Source organism: Saccopteryx bilineata, chromosome 4 (assembly GCF_036850765.1).
Source record: "Saccopteryx bilineata isolate mSacBil1 chromosome 4, mSacBil1_pri_phased_curated, whole genome shotgun sequence".
Taxonomy (NCBI): Eukaryota; Metazoa; Chordata; class Mammalia; order Chiroptera; family Emballonuridae; genus Saccopteryx; species Saccopteryx bilineata.
The window spans coordinates 61,418,882-61,439,212 of record NC_089493.1 but is presented as its reverse complement, the minus strand read 5'-3'; the positions used below and the strand labels follow the sequence as shown (position 1 = coordinate 61,439,212).

The 20,331-nt window shown below is 36.3% G+C and overlaps 1 protein-coding gene and 1 pseudogene across 1 annotated transcript in view; both read right to left on the bottom strand.

The window, feature by feature from the left end:
• The window catches only part of ADAM10 (ADAM metallopeptidase domain 10), a 158,228-nt gene that overhangs the window by 10,839 nt on the left and 127,058 nt on the right, over window positions 1-20,331 (bottom strand). The window contains exons 10-14 of the mRNA XM_066276043.1: window positions 13,696-13,879; window positions 7,458-7,608; window positions 6,439-6,622; window positions 5,647-5,755; window positions 4,580-4,800 (exon numbers count right to left, since the gene is read on the bottom strand). Of these exons, the coding sequence (XP_066132140.1) occupies window positions 4,580-4,800; window positions 5,647-5,755; window positions 6,439-6,622; window positions 7,458-7,608; window positions 13,696-13,879 (849 nt within the window). The remainder of the gene's footprint in view (window positions 1-4,579; window positions 4,801-5,646; window positions 5,756-6,438; window positions 6,623-7,457; window positions 7,609-13,695; window positions 13,880-20,331) is intronic.
• Window positions 15,231-15,532, bottom strand: LOC136333895 (10 kDa heat shock protein, mitochondrial pseudogene; annotated as a pseudogene).

Here is a 20,331-nt window from a genome sequence, read left to right as displayed (position 1 = left end):
AAGATAGACCACTATTAAGTGGGAGAAAGAAAAAAATAAAACTTGACCACACAATAAGGTGCAGTCAAGTATTATATGATTCCATTAAAAAAATTCTTATAATGGTATAAGTAGTTTCTAAAGAATATATAAGAAACTTAATTTGAGAATACTGGGTTCCAGAATTAAGGAAAAAAAGCAACTTTTCAACATATTACTTTGTAAATTAAAAGATAATCACACTTTTCAAAAGGAAAAAAACGTAGAACAACTTCTTTTACTTAAAAAAATGCACACTTCTGTGACTTTTTTAGGGACTCCCTCCCTCTTCATAGAACATCAGTCTGTACCTTCTACTTCTAGTCTTTAATAATTTAGCTTTGGCATCACCTACTTAAAGTGACAGTCCCCAAATAGTTTCTCCAATTTTCTGTGAGAATACCATGCAGAACTGAAAATATGTTTCTATGTGCCTGTCTTCTCTATCCCACACTGGGCTGTGAGCTCCTTGAATTTATACCTTACAAACTCAATACCTAATCTACAAAAAAGTACTTATTGAACTAGTTATTGCAGTTGAGCCATTATTCCAAATATTGACTTTTTGAAACACTTCTAATACCTAAGTTATTATTTCTAGATTGTCCACACATACAAATAATATGACAAGGCTCTTACAACAAAGACAGAACATAAGAAACTGCGATTTTGATAGCACCAATACTAGTTTTCAGTACCTACGGACAGTCTTTTAAAAAGATAGAAGTAATATGGCAGTAAGACAAGCAGACTGGAGAGACAAGTCCCCAGGTGGTCAGGGGACTATACTTTGGATCCACTGCTCTACGTCAGGGGTTGACAAACATTTCTCATAAAAAGCCAGGTAAGTATTTTAGGCTTTGTGGGGCCATACAGTCTCTGTTGCAAGTACTCAAAGTACAAAAGCAGCCACAGACAATATGTAACTGAATGGGTATGGCCATGTTCCAATAAATTATTATTTATGGATACTGAACTCTGAATTTCATATATTTTTCAAAAGCATATTATTTTGATAATATCTTTTTATTTTTTAAAATAACTACTTAACAATGTGAAAGCATTCTTAGCTTATGAGCTATACAAAAACAAGCAGTGGACTGGATTTGGCTCGTGAGCCATAGTTTGCCAACCCCTGTTCTTAGATGAATGGTTGGTTCTCAATTTTGGCTCCTCATCAGAAATAGTTGTGGGACTTTAAAAACACCCAGATACTTAAACCCCATCCCAACAGATTCTTACAACCAGAAATAAGAACTACTGCTCTTAAATGGTCCCCCAAGTGACTTCTAAAGATATTTAGGGTTTAATAAGCCTTACATGTATAAAGATATCTGGGGTCAGTTAAGTTTGAAAATAGTTTAAAAGTTCTTTTTATTGTGAGATTTCTCAGAATATTCTCATACATCTCTAAGAGGGTATTATAGTATGTGATGTGCTACAGAGTTATTTGACAACAAAACCCATCAAGCTAGTGTTCCGGGAAACATTGTTGTAAATCTTTCACAAAAAAAAGACCAGATACTTAAGTTCATAAAATTACAGCAAAATATGAAAGCAGAAATTAATTGGAAAATGAGAAACATAGTTGGTTATTGTCAAAACAAAAATTTTAGAAGTCAAACTCCTGTAAATTTGAACAAATTAAAAATTCAAGGTCCCAACTGGGTGGCTTAGGGGATAAAGCATCATCCCTGAGTGCCAAGGTCATGGGTTCAACTCCAGTAAGGGCATGTGCAAGAAGCAATCAGTTAACAGAACTACTAATCAACTAAATGGAACAACAAAGTGAACAAGTCAATGCTTCATTCTCTCTCCCTCCCTCCCTCCCTCCCTCCCTCCCTCCCTTTCTCCTTCCCTCCCTCCCTTCCTTCCCCCTAGCCTCCTTCCTCTTGCATAAATCAATGGGAAAAAAAATTTTTTTATTCAAAAAGCTACAAACTAAACAGGCAATTATTTTAAAAGGGCAGGAAAATAAAATGATAAATTTGAAAAAAGAATTAAGGTCAAAAATGGTTTCTACAGCAAACCCAACAGAAAAGATGCAGAAAATCTGCACATATCAATAACTCTGGAATTACCAACACTCTCAAACCCCCATTGAAAGAAAAGGGGATGATAACGCAGGGTCTCAATAGATTTACTGATGAATACTCTCAAACTTTTCAAGAACTCAGTAACTCCTTGATAAATCTAAAGAATTTTAATTTTAGCATTATCTACTGGCTAGATAGATACACAGTAGGCACTCAACAAACACAGTGAATACATTTGAGGAATACATTTGAAACACTGTCAAAAACAACTTTACTCCAGAAAAGAAAGTAAAGGACTTTATCACATCATTTCCATGGTATCAATAGCAGCTAGTAAGTCATGTCCTAAAGGATTAAATGGCTAAGGTTCTTTCTACTCTACCCAACATTAGGAGAAAAGATGCAACAGTATACAGCAGAATGGAGACAAAAAGCTACCAGGGACCACTGAAAAGGAAAGCCAGCTAAACCTGCCCCTCATTCCCTTCATAGATTTTTACACCAGATAGATAGATCATCCTAATAACCTATATTACTAAATAAAAGGACACTTGCCTGACATGATAAAAGACCAAAGCATAAGGTATCAATGTAGCAAAATAAATTCTACTATGCAAGTGAACTCTGCAGGTAACAAAATGAGACAAATAACTTATAGGGAACTGGATGTTTGTATTCTTATTGCCTGACATGGTTAATGCCCACGAATGCAACCTAGTGGTACCCTTGACGCATTACAGACCATGCTATACAAGAGCGTGGCATGAGAGTTCAAACAGTGATATAAACTAAACATTCTACAGTCAAGGCAAACTTATATAAACCTAAAAGTACCTGATTAATGAGTTCCAGAGTTAATTATTAAAAGCATTTCAATAAATTCTCAAATCTAAAATATGAAAAAGGTTTTAAAAGTACTTTAAATAAAAAGAACATTTCTATTATATATTTTAATAGAAAAGTGAAAAAATACTATTTTTAGAGAACATAATAACCTATCAAGAAAACCTAAAATACCTGGCCAACATATATTCAGTAGAATTTAACTGAGGTCCCCATTATCAGATTTCTTTTTTGAACACACTGTCCTCCATCATAGACAGTATACCAGATCTCAACTTATTCTTAATAGAGATCATCTGAAAAGGAAAACAAACAAACAAACAAAAAAACTGGATCTGAGTTTAAAGTACAGAAGTAAAGGGTCAAGAAAGGTAAGCTACTTAAAGTCATAGAACTGACAAAGGCCAGCAGGATGATCCTAATCCTGTGTAATCCCCAAATCTGTACTTGTTCCACTTCGCCATAGTGTCACAAGGCACCTTTAGTTTAACAGATATCTCTTGAACACCTATTATACAGCAGGGACTGAGTACAAAAATAAGTAATACATCATGTTTCAAAGAGGCTAACTTAAATAAAGAGTCCAATTATTTGGTTTAATACCTAGGTCTCCCAAATACAACTTCAATGATCCTCCCACTATATAGTCATAACATATCTAAAAACCACATATTCTAACATGCAAAATATTATTCTTCCTATGCATAATAAACACCATTTAATACTGGAAAGAATTCCAAAATTTTTTATTGTACAAGGTTATTCTAAGAGTTCCAAAAGACAAATGACCTTTTTGTGTGTTTTTGAGGCACCCTCAGTCCTAAACACACACAGAAAAAGGTGAGAAAAAGTTCAGGAAGAGGGAAAGAGGAAGAGCTGAGTTCTAAGTCAATTTCCAAAAGCAAACTCCAATTTGGGTATAGCACATTCTCAAATACATCACTTGCAAGCTTCCTACTTATATTTTAATGTAATCACTAAGAATTATGAATACTTAAGTGACTTAAGATAGTCATTCTCAGCAATCTTCTAAGAAAATTTCAGGTAATTTAACATCTGTACAACTTGGAGGAATGTGGGCTTAAAAATAATACAGTTCAGTGGATTTATGTTGGAATGAACATCCATAATCATTATCTGCAAAAGGCTCTGTATCTGATCTTACCCTGTTCAACATTCCTATCACAGACAAGATGAAGACCCAGAAATTATACTGAAACATCAGAAAAAAACTTCAGAAAAATCACCAATTTCTCTTTCATCTCTCCTGTTCAGCAAAGTAGAACCCGCAGCTGCTGTTATATTTTGACAATGAAGAAGTATAAAAAGCAAGCAGGGCTTTCCGAAATAACTCGAAGAAAAACTCCCAAGAAAATGACCTAATCATTTGAACTGAAGGAGGAAGTAACCCACCCAGGATAAGAACTAGGGAGCAGAGTAAAACAGAATGACTCCCATTGCCTACCAACCAATCTATGAGTGATACACACAGAAGAAAAGGCAGAGATTCTGATCACTTTAGAAGAAAATAATACCCAGGTTTATCACTCTTGAAATAAAATAACTGCAGTGTAAACAAAAAGGAAGTGATTTTCTCATAACATTGGTGACCTCTGGCCAAGTAAATTTATGATCAAAACATTTCAATATATGGTTTCTTTATAAATAAAAATTATACTTACCACTATCCATTCAGCAATATTTTCATAGAGCTCTGGACTAAAAATTGCTTTTTTAAGCCTAGCTAAAGGACCATCAGCATCTACTAGTCTGCAACGCATGAAAACATCACAGTAGCCTCTAAAATCATTGCAAGGGGATCCAGGTTGCAGGGTGATGGTTCGACCCTTGAAATGCTTGCTCCATTGCACAGATCCTGTGCTGGCACAACTTGATAAGTCCACTGGAAAAGAAGTGCCAATGTTAGTTGAAGGACAGATTTTCTATTGGGGTAGTTGGGGAGAGAGGGAGGAAAGGAAGAAACTACCTAAAATCATTATCATGACATGCTGTATATTTCATTAGTGAGGCTAAATAACACCATTGGTAATTCACCTTAAATAATACAAGTAGCCCTGGCCAGTTGGCTCAGTGGTAGAGCATAGGCCTGACATGTGGATGTCCCGGGTTCAATTCCTGTTCAGGGCACACAGAAGAAGTGCCCATCTGCTTCTCCACCCCTCCCCCTCTCCCTTCTCTGTATCTCTCTCTTCCCCTCCTGCAGCCAAGGCTCCACTGGAGCAAAGTGGCCCAGTCGCTGAGGATGGCTCCATGGTCTCTGTCTCAGGTGCTAGAATGGCTCTGGTTGCAACGGAGCAATGCCCCAGATGGGCAGAGCATCGCTCCCTAGTGGGCATGCCAGGTGGATCCCGGTCGGGCGCATGCGGGAGTCTGTCTCTCTGCCTCCCTGCTCCTCAGTTGAGAAAAATACAAAACAACAGCAAAAAAATAATGCAAGTACACAACCAGCAATTCTTGAGTTAGTGTCTACAATGGCTTTAAAATCTTCTAATAGTGTTTATATTAATTATTATCATAAAGCTAGTAGGTTTTTGTCTCATTTATCAACACTGTAAGGTCCTAACACTAGAAATACAATGCTATGCTACATTTAAAATTTCTCTCAAGAGGATCAGTTTAGCTGGAAATTATTTGGGCAATGTGTATATACAATTTAACACTTAAAATATAGGAAAAATAAGGTTTTCAAAACAAATTGTATAGTTTTCTTATATTTTAAAAGCCTTACTTTTCTTCATACAGCAAACATGGCATAGTTCCTTATCATCTTTGCTATCAGAACTGGCACAGGTACACTCCTCCAAGCCGTATTTCTCACAGATGGAACCTGCACATTGCTGAAAGAAAAAAGCAGAAGATCAATTATTTAGTTCCTATATAGCCAAGACTATTGTTCACAGTAACAGACAGGCAAATATAAGCTTCCAATGCTAAAATAATTAAGTAGAAATACAAGCTGGGGAAAAAAGCATAAATTAGTATCAGAAATGGATCATATAAACACATATGAAAAAGAGTAAGTGCAAATAAGATAGTCTTTTAAAGAAATAGCAACTTTAAAAAAATCATTACAAAGCAAAAACACAAAAAGAAAGTACAGGAGCATCAACTTTATGCTAGTTATTATGGTTCCTTTATAAGAAGAGAAAAATAAAATATTCCTCATGTAGAAGAAAGTAGTCATTTAGCCAAGAAAGCTTCAAAGGCTTCACATTCTTTTATTTAGGCTATTAAAAAGATATTAATTTATAAAACTTAAAAGCAATACAAAGTCACATGACTAGTTGAATAATTATTTTTCTCTAGAGAATATCAAACACACACAGGGGAAAGATGAAAGGCAAATCAGTAATAAATATAATGCCACCAGCCATAATACATTATAGCTTTGTGGGGAAATAGAAATATTATTGAAACAGGAACCGAGATTAATTACTTTATGCAGCTTTAGTGTGAACAACTATTCTGAAAAAGCAGGTTTTATAAAACTAAATTAAAAATATATAAATCCAATGCTTACCCCATTAATGCATACTTGTGTATGCCTGTTACAGTCTGTAAAGTTTGGCTTCGGTTCAGATGCCGGGCAGAGAGCTGTAACACCATTGCATATTCCTTCTTTTGCACAATCTGAATCATCCCGACATTTTTCAGTTTTTGACTTAAATACACACTGTGCTGTACAACAGGGACCTTGGCTTGGACTAGAAGAAACATTAAATGATTAAAGACAATCACTCAGATATTTCCTATATATTTATATAGATATGGTCCTAATTTTTAAACCATAAAGCTCATCTTTTAATTGGTATGTTATTGATATACAGCTTCAAATATTGAAATAAGAGGATTTTAAATTTCGATATTCTAATACATGCAGAAAAGTGATCGTATTATTTTTATAAGCAAGGCATGTTTTTATGAGCAAGGCATTCTTATTCTAAATGCTATTAATGAAAAGCTGTAATAGAAAATGGATTTAGAACTAGGCAAGTTATCAGTGTTTTTCGTAGTTACATCATACACTAGTCAATTTATCAATTTCTCACATTTATATGCTAAAATCAAACTAGGTTAAACTGACCACCCATTTAAATTGCACAAACAATATCCTATTGTTTATATCAATTACTACCAAAGTAATTTGACAAGAGAAATAATTATATGATATTAAGTTATAAGAGGGTATAAAATCCATATTAATTAAATATTTAAATTAAGACTCTAAAAATATCGAGTCATATATTTAAAGTTAAGAACTAAATAAAATATTTCATTGAGCATCCTTTGCATTTCCTTTATTAACATGCGCCATACAAATTACTATTAAAAGTGGTTCAATCTGCCAACAACAATGCACTAACCAATGCTATAGAATAGAAATAAATAAAATATATTATGGGAGAAAAAAATAAAACAAAATAACAACAAATAAAGTTTCTAAACCATAAGCATTTCTAAATCTATTTTAAATCTGGCATAACTGTCTTCAGGTGACTTTATAGAACATAATAAACATGACTGGAATTAGCAAGGTACCTGCACTGTTTTCCGGGTTTCAGCTTGCACTTTTTCCCCTCTGGCTGGTTTGCATCATAGCAGCACTCATCTTTACACTGGTCACTGTAGCCACAATCACATTCTTCACCTTGCTCTACCATCCCATTTCCGCAAATAGGTTGGCCAGATTCTAGAGAAAATAAACAAGACAAAGTTATGGCCTCAGTTTCATCTGTATAATGAAAGGATTTGACCTAATTGTGTCCTCTAAGGTCCCTTCTAGAAGCAGTAACACTCTGTTTAGGCCATGCCACACTGGGCTTTATTAAACAATGGCAGCACTATTTATATTACATAAATACAAATTTAGTTATTGATTTATCAACAAGAAAAAATTAAACCTTTACTGTTTGATGGAAAATTTCAAACCTATACAGAATTAGTAACAGAATAAGTACAATTTATGTCTATGTACCAATCACTCAGCTTTAAGAACTATCAATAATATATTATAAACAACTCTACTCAACATATTCATTTGTTCTTATAAATACTCCAGAATGAATCTAAAAGATAAGTTTTTTGTTTTTTAAATCTAACCATAACATTATCACGACTGACAAAATTAACCATATGCTTACTAGTATCTAATTGCCAATCCATGTTAAGTTTTACTCAATTTTGTTTTTCTGAACCAAGTTCCACAAGTTTCCCCCACACCCTCTCTCCATGGTTGCTTTGGGTTGACATGTGTCGTCTTATTTTAATATAAAACAGTTTCACTCCTCACCTTTTATTTTTACATCCTTTATTTGTTAAAGAAATTGGTCATTTCCCCACATTCTATTTGGCTTATTGTATCTTAGTCCTTAAGTAACTTTTTAAATATTTACATAGGTTTTGCTCCTCAGTTAGACCAAGCTCCTTAAGGGAAGAACCATGTATTATTTATATTTTTGTATTCCCACGAAGCCCATAAGTATTGGGTCAAATCTGGTTCATTAAGGTTAGACTGCCTGGCCTAAGCATAATGAATAATTTGAGAAAATTTTTGGCTCTTTTAAAGTTCTTTGATTTTGTCAATGAGATTTAAAATTAGAACAAGAAAATTAAAATATCATAAAATCACAGAACTTCAGCATCAAAAGGGAAATGATAAGAATTAAATGTCTTGGCCCTGGCCGGTTGGCTCAGCCTTAGAGCGTCACCCCGGCGTGCTGGGGACCGGGGTTCGATTCCCGGCCAGGGCACATAGGAGAAGCGCCCATTTGCTTCTCCACCCCTCCCCCTCTGCTTCCTCTCTGTCTCTCTCTTCCCCTCCCGCAGCCAAGGCTCCATTGGAGCAAAGATGGCCCGGGCGCTGGGGATGGCTCCTTGGCCTCTGCCCCAGGTGCTAGAGTGGCTCTGGTCGCGGCAGAGCGACGCCCTGGAGGGGCAGAGCGTCGCCCCCTGGTAGGCAGAGCATCGCCCCTGGTGGGCGTGCCGGGTGGATCCTGGTCGGGCGCATGCGGGAGTCTGTCTGACTGTCTCTCCCCGTTTCCAGCTTCAGAAAATAAAAGAAGAAGAAGAAAAAAAAAGAATTAAATGTCTTTATTTTACAGGAAATGTCTTCCTTTTACAAACTTCCAGAGAGTTTGTGACTTGCAGTACCATATACCCCAATATGGGCAAAAGGCTAAACCCAGGTCTCCCAGATCTAAAATTTGGTGCTCTTTTCTTTCTAAACCAAAGCAATGTGAAAAACAGTTGTAGTTCAGGCTTCAAGTGAAGAACTGAATTAAGTAAAAGGGAACACCTCTCAAATGCTGGAACTCAACACCAGGGATATCTGAATCAAAACTACTCTAGAAAGACTAGCTTTATATTCAGAAGGCTCATTCTTTAACCACATCAAATATTAAAGGCAATATGAGCCATAATTAAAGCACTATCTACCCTTCTTTCACTTTATACCATCTCTTGTTTTATAAAACTAGATGCATGCACATATATACTAAGTAAATTATAATGATTTTTCTAAAGTCTAGTAATCACTTTTTAATCGATGTGACATGTAATTAAGGAGAAAAGGGAAAATGATAAAGTCAGAAACACTTTGATGCAATATTTGCTACACATTAATTTACATCTCAGAAATATTACTTCAATCAGCTAATTGTTAACAGCTGAAACACACAGAAAAGATGCTGTTTAAATGCAAAAATTGTAATAGGTACATATTTTGTTGTAAGAAACTAATTTCCTTCCCGAAATACCTACAAAGCAATATGTTCTTTTTGTGTGTGTGTGACAGAGAGGCATAGAGAGAGACACAGACAGGGACAGAGATAGACAGGAAATGAAAAAGATGAGAAGCATCAATTCTTCGTTGTGGCTCCTTAGGCCCCATAGTTGTTCCTTGATTGCTTTCTCTTATGTGCCTTGACTGGGGAGTGGGGGTTGTGGGGATGTGGGGTGGCTACAGGAGAGTGAGGGATCCCTTGCTCAAGCGAGCAACCTTGGCCTCAAGCCAGCAACCTTGGCCTCAAGCCAGCAACTATGGGGTCATGTCTATGATTCCATGCTCAAGCCAGCAACCCCGCACTCAAGCCAGCAACCTCGGGGTTTTGAACCTGGGTCCTCTGTGTCCCAGTCCAGTGCTCTATCCACAGCACAACTGCCTGGTCAGGCAATATGTTCATTTTTAAAAGCCAACTTCAACCAGAAAGTTTCTTGTGAAAACCCAGTTTACCAATGAAGAATTGATATAGAATTTACATGTTAAAAAGCTATAGAAAACTTAATTGATAATAACAAAAATGACAACATTAGTGTTAATTTTAATCTACTTTTTTAAAAGAAAAAGATGGCTTTATGAGACAAAGCCAATCAATAAGAGTAAAAATTGATAATCTGAACCTTATCAAAATTAAACTTTTGTTCTGGGAAAGACTATGAAAAATATAAAAAGACAACCTACAGACTTGGAGAAAATATTTGCAGATCAGTACCTGACAAATGACTAGTATCTAGACTATATAAAGAACTCTCAAAACTCAACAGAAAAAAAATACATTAGAAATGACCAAGAAACATGGACATGTCACCAACTATGCATATGAAAAGATGTTCAACATCATTCATTAGTTATCAGAAAAATACAAAGTATTAAAATGGATAAAATAAAAATATAAAAAAATACTAAAAGCTGGCAAAGATACAGAAAAATTAGATCATTTGTACAACCTCTCCAGAAAATAGTTTGGTAATTTCACATAAACGCTCTAGAAACAATTCAGCAGTTTCACATAAATTTTAAAAAATTACTATATGACCCACCAATTGGAGTTGAGGGCATCTATCCCAAAGACCTGTATAACCTATAGATGAATGTTTCTAGTGGCTTTATTTGTAACAGCCAAAAACTGAAAATAACCCAGATATCCTTTAACAAATAGATGGTTAAACAACTGTGGTACATACAAACCAGAGAATACTACTCAGCAATAAAAACTACTGATACAGGTAACAATGTGTTTGAATCTCCAAAGAATTATGCTGAATGAAAAGCCAATCCTAAAAGGTTACATATGTTGTATGACTTCAGTTATATAACATTTCTGAAGTGACAAATTTTAGATATGGGAAATAAATAGTTTGAGAAAACTGAGGAAACAGCAGGAAGGAGGAAGAGATGATTGTAAAAGGGAACATGATTGTTCCTTGTGATGACAGAACTGTTATGTATCTTGACTGTGGTTGTTGATATATATACCTATACATGTAAAACTGTATAGAACTAAACACACATGCAGAGAGAAATGAGAACAAGAAAAATTGAGGAAATCTGCTGAATATGATCTGTAGATTGTATCAATATCAATATCCTGGTTGTGATACTCTACAGTTTTGCAAGATGTTACCATTGGGTAAAGGATACATGGAATCTGTTGTTTCTTATAACTGCATGTGAATCTAAATATAAAATTACAGTTAAAAAGAGAAGCTATAATATGATGTCAATTATACCTCAATTTTCTTTTAAATCCAACTAAAAAAAAAAAAGTCCATGCTTATCTGGAAATCTTCCCCAATTTTTTTTAGCGAAAGAGAGAGAGAAAGGGAGAAAGGGAGAAGGAGGGAGGGAGGGAGGGAAGGAGGGAAGACAAGGACAGACAGACAGGAAGGGAGACGAGAAGCATCAACTCATAGTGGCAGCACTTTAGTTATTCATTGATTGCTTTCTCATACGTGCCTTGCCTAGGGCGTGGAGGGAGCCTCCAGATGAGCCAGTGACTCCTTGGCTCAAGCCAGCAACCATGGGATCATGTCTATGATCCATATTCAAGTTGGTGACCCCACATTCAAGCTGGATGAGCTTATGCTCAAGCCGGTGACCTCGAGGTTTCAAACCTGGTTCTTCAGTGTCCCTGGTTGACAGTCTGTCTACTGCATCACTGCCTGGTCAGGCTCTTCCTCAATTCTTTCTCCTTTGCTGTCACATGTTTAAACCCATTTTTGAGTGTTCTTTACATGCAAGGTGAATAGCCTCAATTTTGCCCTTAAGTAACTTATAATTTGTGATATAGGACATGAACCCCCCAAAAATAATACAAAGTAGACTATTTTTAATATTAAATGCCAAAAGAGAGACATAACAGATGAATGGATAAACAAAATGTGCCATATCCACATAATGGAATACTATTCAGCCATAAAAAAGTATGACAATCTGATACAACTTGGATGAATACTGAAAATATGCTAAAGGAAATAAGCCAGAATCACATAAGTACAAATACTGTATGACACCACTTATATGAAGTACCTAGACTAGGCAAATTTATAGAGGCAGAAAATAGATAAGAAGTTAACAGGGGATGAGGAGAGAGAGGAAAAGAAATTATTGTTTAATGGTTACAGGATTTCTATTTGGAGTGATAAAACTTTGGAAATGGATAGTGGTAGTGGTTGTACAACACAGAATGTACTCAATGCCACTAAACTGCACACTTAAAATTAGTTTAAATACTGGCCCTGGCCGGTTGGCTCAGTGGTAGAGCATCGGCCTGGTGTGCAGGAGTCCCGGGTTCGATTCCCAGCCAGGGCACACAGGAGAAGCGCCCATCTGCTTCTCCACCCCTCCCCCTCTCCTTCCTCTCTGTCTCTCTCTTCCCCTCCTGCAGCCAAGGTTCCATTGGAGCAAAGTTGGCCCGGGCACTGAGGATGGCTCTATGGCCTCTGCCTCAGGTGCTAGAATGGCTCTGGTTGCAGCAGAGTGACGCCCCAAATGGGCAGAGCATCGCCTCCTGGTGGGCATGCCAGGTGGATCCCAGTCGGGTGCATGCGGGAGTCTGTCTGACTACTTCCCCGTTTCCAACTTCAGAAAAATACAATAAAAAAAAAAAAAGAAAATTAGTTTAAAAATTAATTTTGTGTATATATATTCTATCACAATAAGAAAAAATAAAGAATTTCATAGCAGCTTAATTCACATTAACACAAACCTGAAAAGCCCAGTTCAATCAGCGGAAGGGTGAATAAGCATACTGTGATACTGTGTACCAGTACTCAGCAATATCATGAAATAAAATACTAATGATAAAGCTCAAAATATACTGCTCACAAAAATCAGAGGATATTTCAAAATGATTATGAAGCGATAAAATATCCCCTGATTTTTGTGAGCATAATTAGGGGATATTTCAAAATGAATACGGAGTCATAAAATATCCCTTAATTTCTGTGAGCAGTGTATTGCGCTCACAGAGTGAAAGCAGCCTTCCGCAAAAAGGCACAAACTGTATGGTTTCTTTTATATAGTAAAACGAGAAAGATTAATTTATGGCAAAATAAATCAGAATAGTGGTTACTTCTGTGTGCACATTGGGAACAGATTGATTGGAAAGGGAAATGAAAGAATTTTCTGGCATAAAAATATTCTATCTCTTGATAGGTTACACAGCTAAATGTATTTGTCAAAGCTCATCAAATTGTGGATTTAGGATTTGTGCATTTCACTTATGTAAAAAATAAAAGAATCACAAACCATATTGAACTCTAATGGTATGTATGCTGAATTGTTTAGGGGTGAAGTATACTGATACAATCCACTCTAAACTGCAACAAAAAATATGGACAGAGTAATGGATAGATTGATAAATATGTGACAAGGCAAATACAGCAAAGTGTTAAAAGTAGTAAAATATAGGTGGTGGGTACATAGATGTTCACTATATAATTCTTTCAAGTTTGAAAATATTCAGAATAAAGTAAAATGCTGGGAAAATATACATACCAACAAAACAGTTGTTTCTCTTCTTCTCAAGAACTTGGCTTATATTTCTAATGCTACAGAGTGAAAATTTATTGTTGTTAAGTTTGTCCCCAGATGTTGCTCTTGCATACATGATGTAATTGCCATTTTCTTTTTGTCCTAAATTCTTAGATTCTCCTGGAGTGCACTCTGTTCCAGAATCATGCTGTCAAACAGAATATAGAGTTAGTTACATAAACAGGAAAGTAAAACAAGGTTTTCAGGTCATCTGATTAAATATAATTTTCTCATCAGAAGAACAATGGAAGTTTATGCACTCTCCTTCAGAAAAGATCTCAGAATTGTTTTAGACTGTGAGATGGAAAACTAACTGCTCTTCTAAGGGTGCTGTCTCAGAAGGGAAGGAAAAATCAATGAAGCTCTAACCACAACAATGTACAGCTTTGTAAGTAAGAAGTAGAATGGAGGACAAACTATCATAAAGGTCTATTAAAAATACAGTAAGTTCTGCCCTGACCAGGCGGTGGCATAGTGGATAGATTGTCAGCCAAGGTGGGATGCTGAGGACCCAGGTTCAAAGCCCCACAGTCGCCGGTTTGCGTGCAGACTCATCAGCTTGAGCATGGGATTATAAACATGACCCTATGGTCACTGGATTAAGCCCAAAGGTCACTCGCTTAGAGCCCAAAGTCATTGCCTTGAGCAAGGAGTCTCTGGCTCAGCTGGAGCCCCCCAGTCAAGGCACATATGAGAAAGCAATCAATAAATAACGAAAGTGCCCCAACTATAAGTTGATGCTTCTCATCTCTCTCCCTTCCTGTCTGTCCCTCCATCTCTCTCTCTCTCTCTCACTTAAAAAATAAAATAAAATGAGCTCATCTACTTTTAAAACTAGTACCAAATACAAACTACTTAAAAATTCTTTAAATTTTTTTATTAAATTTATTGGGGTGACATTGGTTAATAAAATTAAACAGGCTTCAGGTGTACAATTCTGGCCTGACCTATGGTGGCGCAGTGGATAAAGCGCCGACCTGGAAATGCTGAGGTCGCCAGTTCAAAACCCTGGGCTTGCCTGGTCAAGGCACATATGGGAGTTGATGCTTCTGGCTCCTCCCCCCTTCTCTCTCTCTCTCTCTCTCTCCCTCTCTCTAAAAATGAATTAAATTAAATTAAAAAAATTAAAAAAAAAAGGTGTACAATTCTGTAACACACCTGCATATTGCATTGTGTGTTCATCACCCCAAAATACATGTTAAATTTCATGTTATGGCCAGTTTAGAGAAGACAGAGGTAGGGAAAGACAGGAAACAAAAAACAACATGGAACTAAGTACATATAGGATAGGCATCTAAGAGAGTAGATGACTTACTATTATATAAGAAAGATAAGTAAATGCTGAGTAGGGATAGAAACATAATTATCTCTTTTTATTTTACTTTTAGTTTGGTTATTATTATTTTTAAAAAAGACAGAAATTATTTACATGATGCAAAATTTCAGAACTTCAATGAAATGGGCAGCTTCACATGATGCCATTTCAACAGTGATCTATTTCAGTTTACATACTTTTCAAGAATGTCCTCATCTGTACATAAAAAATAATCCTGTCATCTAGAACCACTTTAGTACTTCCATATTCTAGAAGAACTTTATCTCAAAATTTCACTCTAACTGGTTGAATCTCTCCACCCCTTTGGAGCCTGCTAACAGCAATTACTGTTGCTTATAATACTTTCTCTTGAGATTTTTCTGGAAGCATAATGCCTCCTTTGGTTACAGTTTCCGTAGAGCTACTTTCAACTATTACTTGGTCAAAAAGGGGAAGAAACTTTCTGAATGCCTGTCCTGCCACCATTATCTAGTTTTAAATGAAAATTAAGAAAAACCAAGAGGTAAAACCAACACACTGCTTTGTGGAATAAAGCAGGAGACATACATGTTTATGTACAGAAATACAGTTTATGGTATTGGTAACTACTATTGAAGTACCACATACATACAGAAAATTGCCAAACTATAGCTCTATGAATTTTCTCAAAACAAGCATACTTACACAACCAACACTGATTTTAGGAAAGAGAACACTACCAGATCAAGCAGGCCTCCCTAGCCCCTGGGGGATACACAATTAAAAACAAAACAAACAGACCTCACAGTGCTCCACAAACAACAATTCAGAACTTGTCAGTAAGGGTGAAAAACAATGGGTCCAAGAGTAATAGTTCTATTTAATTAAATTAGCTTGAATACCTGACAACCCTACCCTCAAAATAAAAAAAATAAAAAAAATAAAAAATGACCTTAGGCATTCTTTCTTCCCAAAATTCATCAAAGTCACTGCTGTTTTCTACTCCCTAATCTGAAGCAACTATTAATAGTAACTACTATCACCTTTATTCTTCCTGATAACTACTGCCTTTCTCCTGAATCTCTTTGCTATTCACCAATATTATTTTACTTTATGTTTTCATTCTATAGAATTCAACTTGGTTTCTGATAATGTATGGCACTAGACTTATTCTCAGCATTAGAATTTTAGAAAGAGAAAGGAAAAAAAAATCCAATACTGTATAATGCTTAATGTCATCAGAGAATATTACCATCTTTCAATTCAACAACTATGAGTGTTTAATACTATACAAAGAACTGAAATACAATACGAAAATATAAATATGAGTTTAAGCACTGTCTCCAGCTCTCAAAGGACTTACATTTTATTTTAAAGGGCTAGCAAATTTTGATATCCCTGCCTGTATAACTCCCTGCCCCACAAACCTATTACAGATATAACTAATCAATTATTATTTTACTAGCTCAGAGGAGATTGTACTGAATCATTAATAGCCATGAAAGGAGGAACAAATTATAAACGGGTATGCCAGCTATTTGTCATTCTCAGAAAAAGGAATAAACAAGCACACAATAAGCAAAGCATAAAACAGAATATAAAGGTCATCTTGACTGTACCCCCTAAAAGTGCTGTGGAAGTTCAAATAAAAAGAATGGCTTCACAAAGAAACTATAATCTTAGTTTGATAAGAAAACAGAATAGCTTTTTCTGACTATAAAAACAATATATAGCCTGACCTGTTGTGGCGCAGTGGATAAAGCATCAACCTGGAAACGCTGAGGTTGCCGGTTCAAAACCCTGGGCTTGCCTGGTCAAGGCACATATGGGAGTTGATGCTTCCTGCTCCTCCCCCCTTCTCTCTCTCTCTCTCTCTCTCTCTCTCTCTCTCCTCTCTCTATAATGAATAAATAAAATCTTTAAAAAAAAAAACAATATATATATATATATTTTTTGACAATTTTGGAAAAAATAGATAATCCATCAACAACGACTACTATTAACATTTTGGTCTATTTCCTACTTGTACCTAGTAACACCATATTTTAATACAAAATCTGGGCTATCCTCTTTGTACAGTTATATAAACAATTTCTAATGATTTACTAGTATAGGGCAAGCATTCAAAAACTTTATTTTTAAATGACAACAGAGTGTTCCTAATACTTTCCTAGTGCAGGGCATTTTGGCTGTTTAAAATTATTTGCCATTATAAATAAAATGGCAATGGATACATTTTCATTTTTATTGTTGAAATGTACACAAATCTTTGACAGATTCTGCATTTACTTCTTTTATTTGGATTCCCAGAGGTAGAGTTACTCAGTAAAAAGGTAAAACATTTTAAGGGTCGTGATACACACTGCCAAACTGCCTGACAAAAGGGCCATATTAATTTACATTATAGAACAGCATGGATCTAGATTTCAACAGGCAGAAATAAGAAGGAAATGGCTTCCTGGCAAAAGGAAAGTTTAAATGAACTGCAAATTACTTAATTTGACAAGAGGGGGTGAATTACATTGAAAATATTCTTGGACCCAAATCACGAAGAACTCTAAATGCTAAGATAAGGAAATTGTATAAGCATGTACTAGAAGTAAGCCAGAAATGAAGTGACATGATTAGAATGATCAGAACTATACCTAGAGAAAGATTAATCTGGTAAGAGTGGAAGGAAAAACAATTTGTTTACCTCATGTTCGTTCTTCAATCATTCCCCAACCCCCTTCATGTGGATTCCTCCAACCAGGGGACAAAAGGAAAAACAACTTGTTTACCAGTCCCCAGCCAACTTCACCTGTTTCTCTGACCATTCCCCAAACCCTTCACATCCAGTTAATAATATCTCCATCTCTCCTTTCCTCATTCACGAGGCCACTTAAACTAGCCAATCAAGAAAGAGTAAGATTGTATAGTCAACACCACAGCCAATGGGGCAAGACCCAGCCAAGGGTCCACATTAGGGATCAAAACAGAACCCACTCTCCTGCTTTGCACTTGCTAGCCGGTTTCACCAGCAGCACATACTTCTGCAGAAGTTATTAAAGTTGCTTTGCCGAGGTATTTAGTCTCCATGAGTCTTGCTTAATTGCAATTCTAACAGAGTATGTATTAGAATTTTCATATTGAGACAAAATTGCCTCATTTATGATTACAACTTCCCCAAATAAAGCTTATAAAGTAGTTAACAATAGGTGTGCAATAAATATTTGGGGCAGGATAAACAAACATAAGGGATAGTGTAAACCACTCAGAGAGAAAGTAACATTGACATAGTACAGTGGTACCTCGAGATACGAGCAGACCAACATAATTTTTTTAAGATACGAGCTGCAACTCTGTCAGTATTCTTGTTCGAGATACGAGCAAAATTCCAAGATACAAGTCATGATTCGGGAAGTTGCCGCTAGTTGGTAATAACTATCATTAATGTACTAAAAACACCTCTCCAGCAAACTAGGTAGGGAATGGATTAGACAGGAAGTGAAAAGAGAATAAGACTTGATTCCCTACTCCAAGTGTGGTCCACAGACCAGCAGCAACAGCAGCACTGGGGAGTTTCTTAGAAATTTAGAAATTCATGGCCCACTAAAGACTCACTGAATAGCCTGACCAGGTGGTGACGCAGTGGATAGGACGTTGGACTGGGATGCGGAGGACCCAGGTTCGAGAGCCCAAGGTCGCCAGCTTAAGCGCAGGCTCTTCTGGTTTGAGCAAAAGCTCACCAGCTTGGATTCAAGGTCACTGGCTTGAGCAAAGGGTTCCTCGGTCTGCTGTAGCCCCACAGTCAAGGCACATATGAGAAAGCAATCAATGAACAACTAAAGTGTCACAACAAAAAACTAATGATTGATGCTTCTTATCTCTCTCTGTTCCTGTCTGTCTGTCCCTATTTATCCCTCTCTCTGACTCTGTCTCTGTAAAAAAAAAAAAAAAAAAAAAAAAGACTCACTCAATAGAAATCTGTGTTTTAAGATCCTCAGCAATTTATATGTACATTAAGCTTTGAGAGAAACTAGACTAAAAGATAGAAGAGTGGTTAGAAGTATGCTACAATTCCCTTGGTGAGGGCTGGAACCAAAGGAACAGAGAAGAAAGGACATTTAAATGTCCTGGAAAATGCAAATTAACCATAGACAACAGTTCTCTACTCATCTCTAAAATTTCAATTACTCTTTTAAGAACAGATCACAAAAGCAGTCAAGAAGTAGAGAGATTAAATATATTTTAAATACTTCCTCTAAGAGTACTGATAATCTATCAATTTCTGAATGGGACTTAGAAGAAGAAAGACTTGCAAACTTGGTCAGATGGTACTCGTATTTTACAAACGGGAAAATAAGAGAAGCATATTTGAGGATTTTTAAACTACAGAATATATTTTTCTGAACTCATAAAAATTTCCACTTTTACAAGCGACAAAGTACAAATGAAAAAAATTTACATATAGTGTTCAAATGAAATTTCCCAAAACTTGTTATTTTAATAAGCCCTACCAAAATCACAAAGAATATCTTTCAGTATTTTGTATTTGTGTATATTAATTAATCTGTATGTCATTTGAAAATCAATATAATGGACTGGGTATTAAATGATACCAAAGAATTGTTAATTTTCTTAGGTATCATAATTACACTGTGGTTACAGAAGGAAAAGTCTATTTTTTTTAGACATGTATACTAAAATACATAAGAATGAATTAATTTGCTTCTAAATACAATACAAAAAAAAGAAAGCAATACAGAAAGGAAATATAGCAAAATCTTGATAATCACTGACTCTGAATCACAAGCTGAATCTGAAAGCAGGCCACAATAGTTTTTCCATGTATAAAGAATTAGGCCCTGGCCGGTTGGCTCAGCGGTAGAGCGTCGGCCTAGCGTGCGGAGGACCCGGGTTCGATTCCCGGCCAGGGCACACAGGAGAAGCGTCCATTTGCTTCTCCACCCCTCCGCCACGCTTTCCTCTCTGTCTCTCTCTTCCCCTCCCGCAGCCAAGGCTCCATTGGAGCAAAGATGGCCCGGGCGCTGGGGATGGCTCTGTGGCCTCTGCCCCAGGCGCTAGAGTGGCTCTGGTCGCAACATGGCGACGCCCAGGATGGGCAGAGCATCGCCCCCTGGTGGGCAGAGCATCGCCCCTGGTGGGCGTGCCGGGTGGATCCCAGTCGGGCGCATGCGGGAGTCTGTCTGACTGTCTCTCCCTGTTTCCAGCTTCAGAAAAATGAAAAAAAAAAATTAAAAAATAAAAAATAAAAAATAAAAAAAATAAAATAAAAAAAATTAGAAAACAACAAAGAAAAATAT